Source organism: Salmo salar, chromosome ssa25 (assembly GCF_905237065.1).
Source record: "Salmo salar chromosome ssa25, Ssal_v3.1, whole genome shotgun sequence".
Classification (NCBI taxonomy): Eukaryota; Metazoa; Chordata; class Actinopteri; order Salmoniformes; family Salmonidae; genus Salmo; species Salmo salar.
The window spans coordinates 21,132,487-21,149,517 of NC_059466.1; the positions used below are offsets into that span (position 1 = coordinate 21,132,487).

The following is a 17,031-nucleotide window of genomic DNA, read 5'->3' on the forward strand; positions in this document are numbered from 1 at the left end:
GTTTATTATGAGTTTTCTTGAGACTTTTTGCGAAGACATCAATGCTGATGTAAAAGCCTGCGTCTTCACAGCAGTACAAACCTGAAATCACTTATGATCATTACATTTTATTCCACATAGTGAAACCAGGGGTCTAGTGGAGGGTAAATGCAAAATGGATTTTAAAAAAGGCCTGTTATGAGAGAAAAAGAGAGATTGTGAGATTAACTGAGTGCCTATAGTGAGAGATGGCTGTTAATATTGCTAGGCTTTTTGATCTGTGAGTTGGTAGTGAAACTGATTGCTGAGGAGTTAGGTTGCTAGTTAGAATCTTAACCTGCCATAAGCTACTTTTGTGTCAGCAAGTCTTCCCAGTGAAAAATGTCAATATCCACCACTCCATCTCTCATGTACAGACCATTCAAGTAGCTGCACTTAACACCTCACTGATACTGATTGTGTAAGCTACAAACCCAAAATGTCTAAGGAAATGTAGCTAACAGTAATAACATTGCACACATATTCAGAAATCTGGGCTGATGGAATTATTGTTATGCATGTCTACTCTCCATAATTTCCGCTCAAGAACCTGCCCTTCCCCCACTGCAGAGTGCACAAAAGTACCAAACTACCAAAGGTTTTGCAGGTCAACACAGTTCCCCCTCCCCCATGCTGCAGTGACAAATCTCTGCCAGGGTTGCCATGTATGCTCTTTTGTCTTTTATTGAGGTACTTTTAAAACTTTGCTGCAGGTGAAAAGTTTTGGTCGCTGGGTGCAAGTTTTTATACTACTTCTATATTGCAATGTTATCAACATGGTATTTTTAAAAAATCCATTAATTTCCCTGTAATCTGCTGAGGCGGGGTTTGAGTGGACCTCTTAGAAATTTGAAATTGACCTGGCAAGCCTGTCTCTGCCTTGAGCATGATCACAACTAAAGTAGCTGTGCAACATGTTTTTTAAGGAAAAGGAGGAAGGTTGCAGACGTTCGCATTCATGCAAGAAGGTAAGCTATTAACTAAACTGTTAACCAATATTTTAGCTAAAATTGTATTTGTTGTATTGGTAAGCAATGCATGTTCCCGTTGTCTTTATTTGTAATTAATGTTAGCTCACGTATGTCTTTTGGTGGAATCCAACATGCATTGACAATATCCGAAAACCGCATTGTGTCAGATATACTGCTTCATGAGATTGAAATTGGTAGGCTTATCCAAACAATTCATTAATGTGCAATTGTTACTTTGCATGTTTTTACCTTATACTTATTTACTGCTTGCTAATGATTAGCGTGCTAGCTAGCGGTTAGCGTAATAGCTAGCGGTTAGTATGCTAGTTTAGCATAAATGGTAAACATGTCTTTGATTCAGAATACATGTTTGTGGTTAACCCAATGTTACGTTCATTGGAAAATAATATTGCTAGTGTAACTTTAATTGGCTTTCAAGCTAACTACAAAAGCCAGTTCATTTTCATCTGTTTTGTCATGTCATAAGCATGCATGTGTGCTGAAATATTGAAATAAATCCCCTCATTAAATGATTTTATTTAAGTTTTAGCAGTTTTTTATCACCCTTTCTTACCCAAAGAGAAATAAGTTGCTAGTTATTTTGGCTTTGCACGTAAAAGAGTGAAACACCACAACAGGAATAAGGATTGTGGAAAGTGTAAAATTTGGTAGGACTGTGCCAATTCACATGCCTTGCTTTAGCCATATCACTCATACTGTTTCTCGTTTAGTCCATCCATAAAAGCAGATCAGCTTTAGTTGCATCCAGGAACTTGCATAATGTGCTTATGTTATGCTTAAACTTGCTTTTTTACCTTGAAAGTCGTCTTAAAAAATGAAATTGTAATAGATGTTTGTAGGACCTATATCAGTCAATGATAATTGTCATTGGTGTCCCCCAGCCCATCCCCTTTGTTGTGTGCCGAGCAATCTTGTCATTCTTTTAAGTCTCAACCATTCTTTTTGTAATTTGTCTTCCTTTACAAAGGCACTGCAGAGGCTAAGAAGACGCATGGAAACTCTAAAAGAAACATAATTTGAAAAGGAAATTATAAATCCCGAAGCTCAGGTTTGTCAGAAGTTTAGAATGAGGATACTGGGGATGGTTGAATCATATTCAATTGCCTAATTTGCATGAATCATTTCATTTTATTGTATCCTTAGATGTCAGACACCGAGGCTGCCAGTACCTCTGGGTCGATAGTTAATGTGTTGGATGATGCACTGCCGTTGATCAGAACAGACAGCGTATACGTAAGTTAGTGTCATTCAACACCAGCACATACTGTAAGTTCTTGTGAATCAGTTTTGTAAATCAAAGACATGCAAGTCTGCGCTTTCATCCCATATTAATTGTATTATAACAAAATATAAAGTAGAGGAGCACAGAGCCATAACTAATCAAAATGTGCCAGTGTACAAATACTTTGTGTTATCTGTCTAGTTATCCAATATACTTTTTTCCTGCAATACAGTTGACCAAAGCGAGGCTTGGATACAAGACTGATGACTCAATAACCAGTTTTGACAACAGTGAAGATGGTTATGTCCCAGGGCCATCAGGATCATCAGAGGAAGGCAATTTCTATGAAGAAAATCTGACAGGTATGTCTATACCCTACATACACATGGACCTATTCTTAATTACAATATCCTGTTTGAAAATGACATGTTTTCCACTGATGTTTTCCAGGAGAGATGTCATTGGTTCGGGCCAAACAGCCAATGACCAAGGGAAAGCTGGGGCAAAAGAGAGACTCACACGGTAAGCATGTTTCCTGCTGCCTTCAGTCAGTGCATTTTCACTCTGTAGTCAAATAAAATAAAATGTTATTGGTCACATACACATGGTTAGTAGATGTTAATGTGAGTGTAGCGAAATGCTTGTGCTTCTAGTTCGGACCGTGCAGTAATATCTAACAAGTAATCTAACAATTTCACATCAACTACCTTATACACACAAGTGTAAAGGAATGATTAAGAATATGTACATATAAATATATGGATGAGCGATGGCCGAACGGCATAGGCAAGATGCAGTAGATGGTATAGAGTACACTATATACATATGAGGATCAGCGGGGTGGAGATGTTTCCTACCCTTACCACCTGGAGGCGGTCCGTCAGAAAGTCCAGGACCCAGTTGCACTGGGCGGTGGGTCTCGAGCTTAATGACGAGTTTGGAGGGTACTATGGTGTTAAATGCTGAGCTGTAATTGATGAACAGCATTCTTACATAGGTAATCCTCTTGTCCAGATGGGTTAGGGCAGTGTGATTGCGATTGCGTTGTCTGTGGACCTATTGGGGCAGTAAGCAAATTGGAGTGGGTCTAGGGTGTCAGGTAGGGTGGAGGTGATATGGTCCTTGACTAGTCTCTCAAAGCACTTCATGATGACGGAAGTGAGTGCTACGGGGCGATAGTCATTTAGCTCAGTTACCTTAGCTTTCTTGGGAACAGGAACAATGGTGGCCCTCTTGAAGCATGTGGGGACAGCAGACTGGGATAGGGATTGATTGAATATGATTGAACTTTTTTCAAGAAGTCAGCAACTTTAGGTGATTTCCTCATAATAGATTTTTTTTCTAACTCGTGAGTGTAATTTCTGTGCTTCTATGATGTCTGGAAAGCATGGTCCTCAAAAGGTATGTATTTGTGAGGAGTCCTAAATTGGTTAGAAATACAAGACTGTGTGTGTTCCTTCCTGTGCTGTGAGTTATAACCATATTAGGTCTTCAGGCTCTTAGTGACAGGAAGCAAACAATCTCAACCAGCTAAAGGCATTAATTCCTGAGGACGGATGTATGAGTGTGCGTGTATTAGAATGTGTGAGTATGAGTGTATTCTTTGACATGAGTATCATTTTGAGATCAAATCCAAATACAGGATTAAAGGTCAACCGATTAATCGGAATGGCCGATTAATTAGGGCCGATTTCAAGTTTTCATAACAATCGGAAATCTGTATTTTTGGACACCGTTTCTTTTTTTTACCTTTATTTAACTAGGCAAGTCAGTTAAGAACACATTCTTATTTTCAATGACGGCCTAGGAACGGTGGGTTAACTGCCTTGTTCAGGGGCAGAACGACAGATTTTTACCTTGTCAGCTTGGGGATTCAATCTTGCAACCTTACGGTTAACTAGTCCAACGCTCTAACCACCTGCTTTACATTGCACTCCACGAGGAGCCTGCCTGTTACGCGAATGCAGTAAGAAGCCAAGGTAAGTTGCTAGCTAGCATTAAACTTATCTTATAAAAAACAATCAATCAATCATAATCACTAGTTAACTACACATGGTTGATGATATTACTAGTTTATCTAGCCTGTCCTGCATTGCATATAATCGCTTAGGTACACGTTGCTCCAACCATAAACATCAATGCCTTTCTTAAAATCAATACACTAGTGTATATATTTTTAAACCTGCATATTTAGTTAATATTGCCTGCTAACATGAATTTCTTTTAACTAGGGAAAATGTGTCACTTCTCTTGCAAACAGAGTCAGGGTATATGCAGCAGTTTGGGCCGCCTGGCTCGTTGTGAACTGTGAAGACTATTTCTTCCTAACAAAGACAGCCGACTTCGCCAAACGGGGGATGATTTAACAAAAGTGCATTTGCGAAAAAAGCACAATCGTTGCACGACTGTACTTAACCATAAACATCAATGCCTTTCTTAAAATCAATACACAGAAGTATATCTTTTTAAACCTGCATATTTAGCTAAAAGAAATCCAGGTTAGCAGGCAATATTAACCAGGTGAAATTGTGTCATTTTGCGTTCATTGCACGCCGAGTCAGGGTATATGCAACAGTTTGGGCTGCCTGGCTCGTTGCGAACTAATTTGGCAGAATTTTACGTAATTATGACATAACATTGAAGGTTGTGCAAGGTAACAGGAATATTTAGACTTAGGGATGCCACCCGTTAGATAAAATACGGAACGGTTCCGTATTTCACTGACAGGAAAAACGTTTTGTTTTCGAGATGGTAGTTTCCGGATTTGACCATATTAATGACCAAAGGCTCGTATTTCTGTGTGTTATTATGTTATAATTAAGTCTATGATTTGATAGAGCAGTCTGACTGAGTGGTGGTAGGCACCAGCAGGCTCGTAAGCATTCATTCATACAGCACTTTTGTGCATTTGCCAGCAGCCCTTCACAATGCATTGCGCTGTTTATGACTTCAAGCCTGTCAACTCCCAAGATTAGGCTGGTGTAACCGATGTGAAATGGCTAGCTAGTTAGCGGGTGCGCGCTAATAGCGTTTCAAACGTCACTCGCTCTGAGATTTGGAGTAGTTGTTTCCCTTGCTCTGCATGGGTAACGCTGCTTCGAGGGTGGCTGTTGTCGATGTGTTCCTGGTTCGAGCCCAGGTAGGAGCAAGGAGAGGGACGGAAGTGATACTGTTACACTGGCAATACTAAAGTGCCTATAAGAACATCCAATAGTCAAAGGTATATGAAATACAAATAGCTTTTTTACATGGCACATATTGCACTTTTACTTTCTTCTCCAACACTTTGTTTTTGCATTATTTAAATCAAATTGAACATGTTTCATTATTTATTTGAGGCTAAATAGATTTTATTGATGTATTATATTAAGTTAAAATAAGTGTTCATTCAGTATTGTTGTAATTGGCATTATTACAAATAAATAAATAAAAAGAAATCGGCCGATTAATCGGCAGCGGATTTTTTTTGGTCCTCCAATAATCGGTATCGGCGTTGAAAAACCATAATCGGGTGACCTCTATACAGGATACAACGTAACGTACCAGTACAATCAAATGCTTACTTGCCAGCTCTCCCCCAGTCTGTGGGTCTTCTTCCAGATGTGTGTGCATGACTGAATTCTTTCACATTGGTTTCATTTTAATATGTCTGTTATTTCCTGTACTTGAGTCTTTGAGTTGAAGACAGTGTGCAGTATGTTGTGAACATGCTCCTCCCTCCATCCCCCACATGGTACTGCCCACTTGTTGACTACCTATAAACAGAACTGATGGGGAGAGGAAATGGATTCTAGACCGGGGGAGATTGTAGATTATAGACAGGGTGAAGGTTTGCACTCAGAGACCCTTGGCTGGGTCTGTGCTAGTCTAGATTGTAATGTTTTAGCATGGAGCACTATCCATCTAATAGGGCTGCAGTTAATGGATGAAGAACTAGAGAACATGTCTGTCTAAGTGAGCACAGACAGAAGTTTAGGCAGCCAAAGGCTCTGAGTGGGTGACAGAGAGACCCAGAGGGTGAACTGTGTGAGAGAGAGAGAAAGAAAGAGAGAGAAAGAAAGAGGGTGAAATGTGTGTGAGAGAAAGAGAAAGAGGGTGAAATGTGTGTGAGAGAGAGCGAAAGAGAGAGAATTATGTGTGTGAGAGAGAGAGAGAATTGTGTGTGTGTGTGAGAGAGAGAGAGAGAGAGAGAGAAAGAGAGAGAGAGAGGTGTAGGTGAACTTTAGGCTCTACTCATAACTAAGTCCACTCCGGTAGATAGAACCCTCCAGCACTGCTACACACACACAAACAAACACACAGGCATTCATACACATACACACATACACACACACACACACACACACACACACACACACACACACACACACACACACACACACACACACACACACACACACACACGCAAGCACACACACGTAGCCTGCATCCTATCATGACTGTCTGCTGTGGTGGAGCGTGGACAATGGGTGGGAAATGGGGCATCATGCTTCATGAATGAAGAGGTCAGTCTGAACAGCAACAGAGACAACTCTTTCTATCTCAGCCTCATCCCAAAATGAATGCTATGTGTTTCCAAAAAGGACCCCTTGTGTCTCTGCATTGTTTCCCTCAGCAATCTACACACAATACCCAATAATGAGAAAGCGAAAACAGCCTTTTAGAATTTTTTGCAAATCTATTAAAAATAGAAAATAAATATTCAGTCCCTTTGCTATGAGACTCGAAATTGAGCTCAGGTGCATCCTGTTTCCATTGATCATCCTTGAGATGTTTCTACAACTTGATTGGAGTCCACTTGAGGTCAATTGAATTGATTGGACATGATTTGGGAAAACACACACACACACACCTGTCTATATAATGTCCCACAGTTGACATTGCATGTCAGAGCAAAAACCAAGCCATGATGTCGAAGAAATTGTCCGTAGAGCGCCGAGACAAGATTGTGTTGAGGCACAAATCTGGGGAAGGGTACCAAAAAAATATCTGCAGCATTGAAGGTCCCCAAGAACACAGGGGCCTCCATCATTCTTAAATGGAAGATGTTTGGAACCACCAAGACTCATCATAGAGCTGGCTCCCCGGCCAAACTCCACAATCAAGGGAGAAGTGCCATGGTCAGGGAGGTGACCAAGAACCTGATGGTCACTCTGACAGAGCTCTAGAGTTCCTCTGTGGAGATGGGAGAACGTTCCAGAAAGACAACCATCTCCGCAGCACTCTACCAATCAGCCCTTTATGATAGAGTGGCCAGACGGAAGCCACTCCTCAGTAAAAGGCACATGAAAGCCCGCTTGGAGTTTGCAAAAAAGACACCTAAAGACTCTCAGACCATGAGAAACAAGATTCTCTGGTCTGATGAAACCAAGATTGAACCTGGCACCATCCCTACAGTGAAGCATGGCGGTGGCAGCATCATACTGTGGGGATGTTTTTCAGCGGTAGGAACTGGGAGTCTAGTCAGGATCGAGGCAAAGGTGAACGAAGCAAAGTACAGAAATCCTAGATAAAAACCTGCTCCAGAGCACTCAGGACCTCACACTGGGGCGAAAGTTCACCTTCCAACAGGACAACAACCCTAAGCACACAGCCAAGACAACACAGGAGTGGCTTCAGGACAAGTCTCTGAATGTCATTGAGTCGCCCAGCCAGACCCCGGACTTGAACCCTATCGAACATCTCTGGAGATGAAAATAGCCATGCAGCAACACTCCCCATCCAACCTGACTGAGCTTGAGAGGATTTACAGAGAAGAAGGGGAGAAACTCCCCAAATACAGATGTGCCAAGCTTGTAACGACATAACCAAGAAGACTCAATGCTGTAATCGCTGCCAAAGGATCTTCAACAAAGTAGTGAGTAAAGGGTCTGAATACTTATGTAAATGTGATATTTCAGTTTTTTGTTTTTAATAAATTACAAACATTTAAAAAAAAACAGTTTTTGATTTGTCATTATGGGGTATTGTGTGTAGATTGATGAGGGGGAAAAAACGATTTAATACATTTTTAGAATACGGCTGTAACGTAACAAAATGTGGAAAAAGTCAAGTGGTCTGAATACTTTCCGAAGGCACTGTATCTACCCGCACATGGTCAGATTCATCTGTGTGTGTAAACCAACAAAATTTCAGAGAAGAGAGGACATTTTGGCTGTCCTCACTTGTAAAAAGGCTATTTTAGGCTTAGGGGTTTGGGTTAAGGTTAGAATTAGGATTAAGGGTTAGTGGTGAGGGTTAGGAGTTAAGGGTTAGGGGTTATGGTTAGGTTTGGGCTAAGGGTTAGGGAAAATATGATTTTGAATGCGAATCAATTGTTGGTTCCCAAAAAGTCCTCACAAGTATAGTAAGACATAGCTGTGTTTGTGTGTGTGGAGTCACGACACATTACCCTCTAGTCCCCCACCAAGCCTTAGGTTACAGGCCACAGGACTAATGAGCAAAACAGAGCTCAACCACTGGCTTTAGTTTCTTTCTTACTTGTAAAAAAAATATACGAAACTTTGTAGTTTATATTTTCTTTTCAGTCTTTGGTACAGTATGTTCATTTGAGACAGTAATTCTCCTAACATAAGACAGTGGATAGAAGAAAGAAGTATTGTTATACTCTGCACTACAAACTAGCCTAGCATGCCACACCACTGGTCAACAACACTAAGGCAACTCTCCAACTGTTCCCTCTCCGTTCCCGTGTTTCACATCATGTTTTATAAGCCCTGGCCATCTGTCGTCATAACTAAATCTTCCACAACCGGCTCAGGGGAATCACAATGGCTCTGTCTGTCTGTCGCTATGGGAATGAATACTGTAGTTAACTGTCCTTGGGAGCTGGAAGGACTCTATACAAATAGCACTTATTGTTGAGTATCCTTATAAAACTGATGTTTTCGTCATTATTATCAGTACAGGGACAACATAGACCATAGTCTGTCTAGACTTAGCAGGCAAAACTGGTTGGAATGACTCTCAGTTTCTGATTGTAATGATGTCATTTCAGAGAGTTTTTACCTCCTGTTTTGCCATTAGATGTTAACGTGTATGAACACTCAGCTTGTGGGGCGACCGTGCTCTTAGTCTGAGGTTATGTTGATGAACCCTGCTGTACTTTCACATGTATCTGTAGGTTACACATGTTAATCCCATGTGTTGTTGTTTTTGTCACACTGCTTTGCTTTATCTTGGCCAGGTCGCAGTTGTAAATGAGAACTTGTTCTCAACTGGCCTACCTGGTTAAATAAAGGTAAAATAAAAATAAGAATAAATTACTGAACTCTTACCTGAAACTCAAAGGTCTCATCAAACAGTGGGCCATCCTGGTTCTGTGCGGCGGTCCGGGTCCGTTGCTCAGCGCAGTCCGCTGGTACCCCATGCAGCTCCAGAACCACATAGGGATCTATAACCTCTCCTTTGGCCCCAGCGCCCTGTGGCTTGGGCAGGTTGTGGGCGCTGATCACCTTCACCCTAAGGGTCTGAGGGGGCACGCCGGGCACACACCCCTGGGTCACGGCACTGAAGTAGGAAACCTCGTCTCTCATGACCCCCGGGCGCAGCACGAAGCCACAGCCCCCGTTCTGGATGAAGCGTCCTCTGTGGAGGTCCAGCATGGCCCCGGGGGTCTGCTGGTTGAGGGCCACCAGCTGGACCCCGCCCTTCCAGTACCCCTGGGGGTTGGGGTTGGAGGAGTCCAGGCGGACGGAGCTGGGCCGGACACGGGTCAGGGTACGCTTGGTGAAGCCTACTAGGTCCTCTGGGCTCTCACTGGCCAGCCGGCCCGCTTCTCCCTCCCCCAGGGAGCACAGAGTCCAATAGGCCGAATCAGGGAGTAAGGGCGTGCCCGGCGTTGAGGGGGTGCTGGGTGGGGAGTGCTGCTGTCCTTGTTTCCTTGTTTCTCGGTGGTTGTAGAAGCTACGGCTTCCGGTTCTAGCCACGCTCACCAGATCTGAGAGCTCGCGTTGGAGGCGGAGTCTCCTGGGCTGAGGGGGCGGGGGCACTACTAAAACCACGCCCAGTTCCTCCTCTCCGGGGATGGTCATTCGCCGGCCAGCCAAGGGTCCGCCTCCCCCGATCTCCTCGTCCTCCTCTGATACCTCTCCCTCGGACCCCTCCTCTTCAGGGGGTAGCTTCTTCCCCACCAGCAGCACCCGGCCCTTCAGCTGCTCTGGGGAGGGCAGGGTGGTGGCTCGCCCCACCTGGCTGACCGGCAGGGCCTCAGGGGTGTAGAGACGTGTAGAGAACACCTTCCTCAGGTGCTGGGCTAAGGTACGCTGCTGGGAGGGGGAACAGCGCTGGCACAGGTAGAGCAGCAGCGGGTAGGGCGAGGTCAGGAAGGCATACTTATTCACCACCTCCAGGGCACTGCGAATGGTGACAGGGGTGTGGTGGTGATGGTGGTGGTGGCGGTGGGCATCAGGACCATAGTCTACCCCCAGGAGAGGCTCCCCCTCTGGGCCGTCTGTCACCCCCAGCTCCAGGCAACGACACCCGGCCTGAAGAGCCCTGGTCAAACCCCCTAGATCAGCCCTCCCATGAACCTGGTCATCCAGGAGATAGGACCGATAGGACGCACTGATGTAGTAGTGGGACAGGGGCAAGCTCATATCCTGACACACTCCCTGGTGCTCCACGTCAAACAGCTGGCACTCTGGAGACTGCAGGTAACGGGCGAAGCCGTCAAGCCCCAGCAAGCCTCTCTCTCGGCCTGGTCTGGAGGGCTCAAAGCGTAGGACCAGCTCCAAACAGCCCTCAGCTGTGGCCAGGGACAGGCCCTGCTCCGTCTCCAGAAAGAGACGAAGGTCCTGGGCGTCCAGACACTCGCGGTCCTTAGAGAGCTGGACCAATAGGAAATAGACATCTGGGCGCGTGCAGAGTTCGCAGAAGGCCTCCTGGAACTCCTCGCGTGTCACGTGAGACGTCAGCTTCTCTTTGCTGCGCTGGATCTCCTTGAACCTCAGACGCACCTGGAGAGAAGGAGGGGAGAGGGAGGATGGACGGATACAAAGGGAGCAGGAGATAGATGAGAAGAACAGGTTTAGAAAGGGCAGTCGGATTTTAATACTCCACAGAATGGATGAATTACTGAGCTACAATATTCAATAATGTCTAATGACTGAAAAAGACAGGATGTCATTGGTAAGTCAATTCCATCCGTTCCAATCAATGCATGGGATCAAATTTGAGGTGAATTAATTGTTATAACATTTTATTGCTCATTATTTTTCCACAAATTTACTTAATTTAATTTCAGGTAATTTCCATCTTGGAACAGATATGAAAGTCACCCTGGTTATATGGCTTAGCATACTACTCTACCTCGTGCCCCTGGCCTACCCTTCCATGCATGCCAAACTGACTGCAGGAGAGTCTAGACATCCACACACACACACACACACACACACACACACACACACACACACACACACACACACACAGGTAGCTGTACTGGCTTCACAGCATGCTTCAAAACCAGGGCCTGAGCGTTGATTCAAACAGATTAGCTATGGAGCCGTGTGCTCACACACACATACCTCTGATTGGCTTTATTTAGGTCTGTGTATTTCCAGCTGCTATCTGACTCCATCTCCACCTCCTCTCCTGCTTTCGTTTGTCCGGAGAATATCCCAAAATATATTCACCCATCCTTGCAAAAATGACCAGTGGCATGTATCAGCTTACTTTAATGTTAGGTCGATCGCAGTCCTTGAGATTTACTGTCTATACAGTACATTCAGAAAGTACATTTTGTTGTGTTACAGCCTGAACTTAAAATTGATTAAATTAAGATTTTTTTTTTGTCACTGGCCTACACACAATACCCCATAATGTCAAAGTGGAAGACTGTTTTTCAACATTTTTCAAAATTAAGCAAATATGAAATGAAATGTCTTGAGTTATTCAACCACTTTGTTATGGCAATACTAAATAAGTTTAGGAGTAAAAATTAGCTTGCATGTGCTCATTCTGTGTGCAATAATAGTGTTTAACATGATTTTTGTATGACTACCTCATCTCTGTACCCCACACATACAATTATTTGTAAAGTCTCTCTTTCAAGCAGTGAATTTTAAACACAGATTCAACCACAAAGACCAGGGAGGTTTTCCCAATTCCTCACAAAGAATGGCACCTATTGGTCAATGAGTTAAAAAAATATCACACATTGAATATCCCTTTGAGCATGGTGAAGTTATTAATTACACTTTGGTTGGTGTATCAATACACCCAGTCACTACAAAGATACAGGCATCCTTCCTAACTCAGTTGCCGGAGAGGAAGAAAACCTCTCTGGGATTTCACCATGAGGCCAATGGGGACTTTAAAACAGTTACAGAGTTTAATGGCTGTGAAAGGAGAAGTCTGAGGAGGGATCAACAACATTGTAGTTACTCCACAATACTAACCTAATTGACAAAGTGAAAAGAAGGAAGCCTGTACAGAATAAAAATATAACATGCATCCTGTTTGCAACAAGTCATACTGCAACAAATGTTTTGTCCTGAATTCAAAGTGTTATGTTTGGGGCAACACATTACTGAGTACCACTCTTCATATGTTTATGCATAGTGGTGGCTGCATCATGTTATGTGTATGCTTGTAATTGTTAAGTACAGGGGAGTTTTTCAGGATAGAAAATATATGGAAAGGAGCTAAGCACAGGCAAAATCCTAGAGGAAAACCTGGTTCAGTCTGCTTTCCACCAGACACTGGGAGATGAATTCACCTTTCAGCAGGACAATAACCTAAAACACATGGTCAAATCTACACTGGAGTTGCTTACCAACAAGACAGTGAATGTTCCTGAGTGGCCAAGTTACAGTTTTGACTTAAATCTACTTGAAAATCTATGGCAAAACCTGACAATGGTTCTCTAGCAATGATCAACAACCAATTTGACAGAATTGAAGAATTTTTTAAATAATATTGGGCAAATGTTGTACAATCCAGGTGTGGAGAGCTCTTAGAGACTTACAGTACTCAGAAAGACTCTCAGCTGTAATCACTGCCAAAAGTGCCTCTAGAAAATATTGACTCAGGGGTGTTAATACTTATGTAAATGACATATTTCTGTATTTCATTTTCAATGAATTAGCAAAAATGTCCTAAAACAAGTTTTCACTTTGTCGTTGTGGGGTGTTGTGTGTAGATGGGTGAGAAAATGCTTTAATTCAGGCTGTACCACAACAATGTGGAACAAGTCAAGGGGTATGAATCCTCAGTGTTTCTCTCTGAGGTACATTGAGGCATTGTGTTCTACTCAGGGTTTTGTGTGGACTCCTACTGAGAGGTGTGATGGGTAGGAAGTAGAAACCCCAGGTGTGACTACACTGCAATAGACTCAATCTATACACCCATCATGGTACTAAGTACAGTATGTAACGCTTGCAAAGGTTAGATATCCACCTACAGCATGTTCCATTTGTACATTAGATATCAATCAAATCAATCAATCAAATGTATTTAGAAAGCCCTTCTTACATCAGCTGATATCTCAAAGTGCTGTACAGAAACCCAGCCTAAAACCCCAAACAGCAAGCAATGCAGGTGTAGAAGCACGGTGGGTAGGAAAAACTCCCTAGAAAGGCCAAAACCTAGGATGAAACCTAGAGAGGAACCAGGCTATGAGGGGTGGCCAGTCCTCTTCTGGCTGTGCCGGGTAGAGATTATAACAGAACATGGCCAAGATGTTCAAATGTTCAAAGATGACCAGCATGGTCAAATAATAATATCCACCTGCAGCATGTTCCAGTTATACACTAGATATCCACCTACAGCATGTTCCATTTATACACTAGATATCCACCTACAGCATGTTCCATTTATACACTAGATATCCACCTACAGCATGTTCCAGTTATACACTAGATATCCACCTACAGCATGTTCCATTTATACACTAGATATCCACCTACAGCATGTTCCATTTATACACTAGATATCCACCTACAGCATGTTCCAGTTATACACTAGATATCCACCTACAGCATGTTCCAGTTATACACTAGATATCCACCTACAGCATGTTCCATTTCTACACTAGATTTCCACCTACAGCATGTTCATTTCTACATTAGATATCCACCTACAGCATGTTCCATTTCTACACTAGATATCCACCTACAGCATGTTCCATTTCTACACTAGATATCCACCTACAGCATGTTCCATTTCTACACTAGATATCCACCTACAGCATGTTCCATTTCTACATTAGATATCCACCTACAGCATGTTCATTTCTACATTAGATATCCACCTACAGCATGTTCATTTATACACTAGATATCCACCTACAGCATGTTCCATTTCTACACTGGATATCCACCTACAGAATGTTCCATTTCTACACTAGATATCCACCTACAGCATGTTCCATTTCTACATTAGATATCCACCTACAGCATGTTCATTTCTACATTAGATATCCACCTACAGCATGTTCATTTATACACTAGATATCCACCTACAGCATGTTCCATTTCTACACTAGATATCCACCTACAGCATGTTCCATTTCTACATTAGATATCCACCTACAGCATGTTCATTTCTACATTAGAAATCCACCTACAGCATGTTCATTTCTACATTGGATATCAACCTACAGCATGTTCCATTTCTACATTAGATATCCACCTACAGCATGTTCCAGTTATACACTAGATATCCACCTACAGCATGTTCCATTTCTACACTAGATATCCACCTACAGCATGTTCATTTCTACATTAGATTTCCACCTACAGCATGTTCATTTCTACATTAGATATCCACCTACAGCATGTTCCATTTCTACACTAGATATCCACCTACAGCATGTTCCATTTCTACATTAGATATCCACCTACAGCATGTTCATTTCTACATTAGAAATCCACCTACAGCATGTTCATTTCTACATTGGATATCAACCTACAGCATGTTCCATTTCTACATTAGATATCCACCTACAGCATGTTCATTTATACGTTAGAGATCCACCTACAGCATGTTCCATTTCTACACTAGATATCCACCTACAGCATGTTCATTTCTACATTAGATATCCACCTACAGCATGTTCCATTTCTACACTAGATATCCACCTACAGCATGTTCATTGCTACACTAGATATCCACCTACAGCATATTCCATTTATACACTAGATATCCACCTACAGCATGTTCCAGTTATACACTAGATATCCACCTACAGCATGTTCCAGGTATACACTAGATATCCACCTACAGCATGTTCCATTTCTACACTAGATATCCACCTACAGCATGTTCATTTCTACACTAGATATCCACCTACAGCATGATCCATTTCTACCTTAGATATGCATCTACAGCATGTTAATTTATACATTAGATATCCACCTACAGCATGTTCATTTCTACACTAGATATCCACCTACAGCATGTTCATTTCTACACTAGATATCTACCTACAGCATGTTCCATTTCTACATTAGATATCCACCTACAGCATGTTCATTTCTACATTAGATATCCACCTACAGCATGTTCATTTCTACATTAGATATCCACCTACAGCATGTTCATTTCTACATTAGATATCCACCTACAGCAGGTTGCATTTCTACATTAGATATCCACCTACAGCATGTTCATTTCTACATTAGATATCCACCTACAGCATGTTCATTTCTACATTAGATATCCACCTACAGCATGTTCCAGTTATACACTAGATATCCACCTACAGCATGTTCCATTTATACACTAGATATCCACCTACAGCATGTTCCATTTCTACATTAGATATCCACCTACAGCATGTTCCATTTCTACATTAGATATCCACCTACAGCATGTTCCAGTTATACACTAGATATCCACCTACAGCATGTTCCAGTTATACACTAGATATCCACCTACAGCATGTTCCAGTTATACATAGTTATCCACCTACAGCATGTTAATTTATACACTATATATCCACCTACAGCATGTTCCATTTCTACATTAGATATCCAACTACAGCATGTTCCATTTCTACATTAGATATCCACCTACAGCATGTTCATTTATACACTAGATATCCACCTACAGCATGTTCCATTTCTACACTAGATATCCACCTACAGCATGTTCCATTTCTACATTAGATATCCACCTACAGCATGTTCCATTTCTACACTAGATATCCACCTACAGCATGTTCCATTTCTACACTAGATATCCACCTACAGCATGTTCCATTTCTACACTAGATATCCACCTACAGCATGTTCCATTTCTACACTAGATATCCACCTACAGCATGTTCCAGGTATACACTAGATATCCACCTACAGCATGTTCCATTTCTACACTAGATATCCACCTACAGCATGTTCATTTTTACACTAGATATCCACCTACAGCATGTTCATTTCTACACTAGATATCCACCTACAGCATGTTCCATTTCTACATTAGATATCCACCTACAGCATGTTCCAGTTATACACTAGATATCCACCTACAGCATGTTCCAGTTATACACTAGATATCCACCTACAGCATGTTCCAGTTATACACTAGATATCCACCTACAGCATGTTCCATTTATACACACGATATCCACCTACAGCATGTTAATTTATACACTATATATCCACCTACAGCATGTTCCATTTCTACATTAGATATCCACCTACAGCATGTTCCATTTCTACATTAGATATCCACATACAGCATGTTCATTTATACACTAGATATCCACCTACAGCATGTTCCATTTCTACACTAGATATCCACCTACAGCATGTTCCATTTCTACACTAGATATCCACCTACAGCATGTTCCATTTCTAC

At 42.2% G+C, this 17,031-nt stretch overlaps 1 protein-coding gene across 1 annotated transcript in view; it reads right to left on the bottom strand.

The window, feature by feature from the left end:
• The window catches only part of LOC106586343 (inactive phospholipase C-like protein 1), a 147,967-nt gene that overhangs the window by 22,173 nt on the left and 108,763 nt on the right, over positions 1-17,031 (bottom strand). The window contains exon 5 of the mRNA XM_014173528.2: positions 9,510-11,189. Coding sequence (XP_014029003.2) covers positions 9,510-11,189 — 1,680 coding nt within the window. The remainder of the gene's footprint in view (positions 1-9,509; positions 11,190-17,031) is intronic.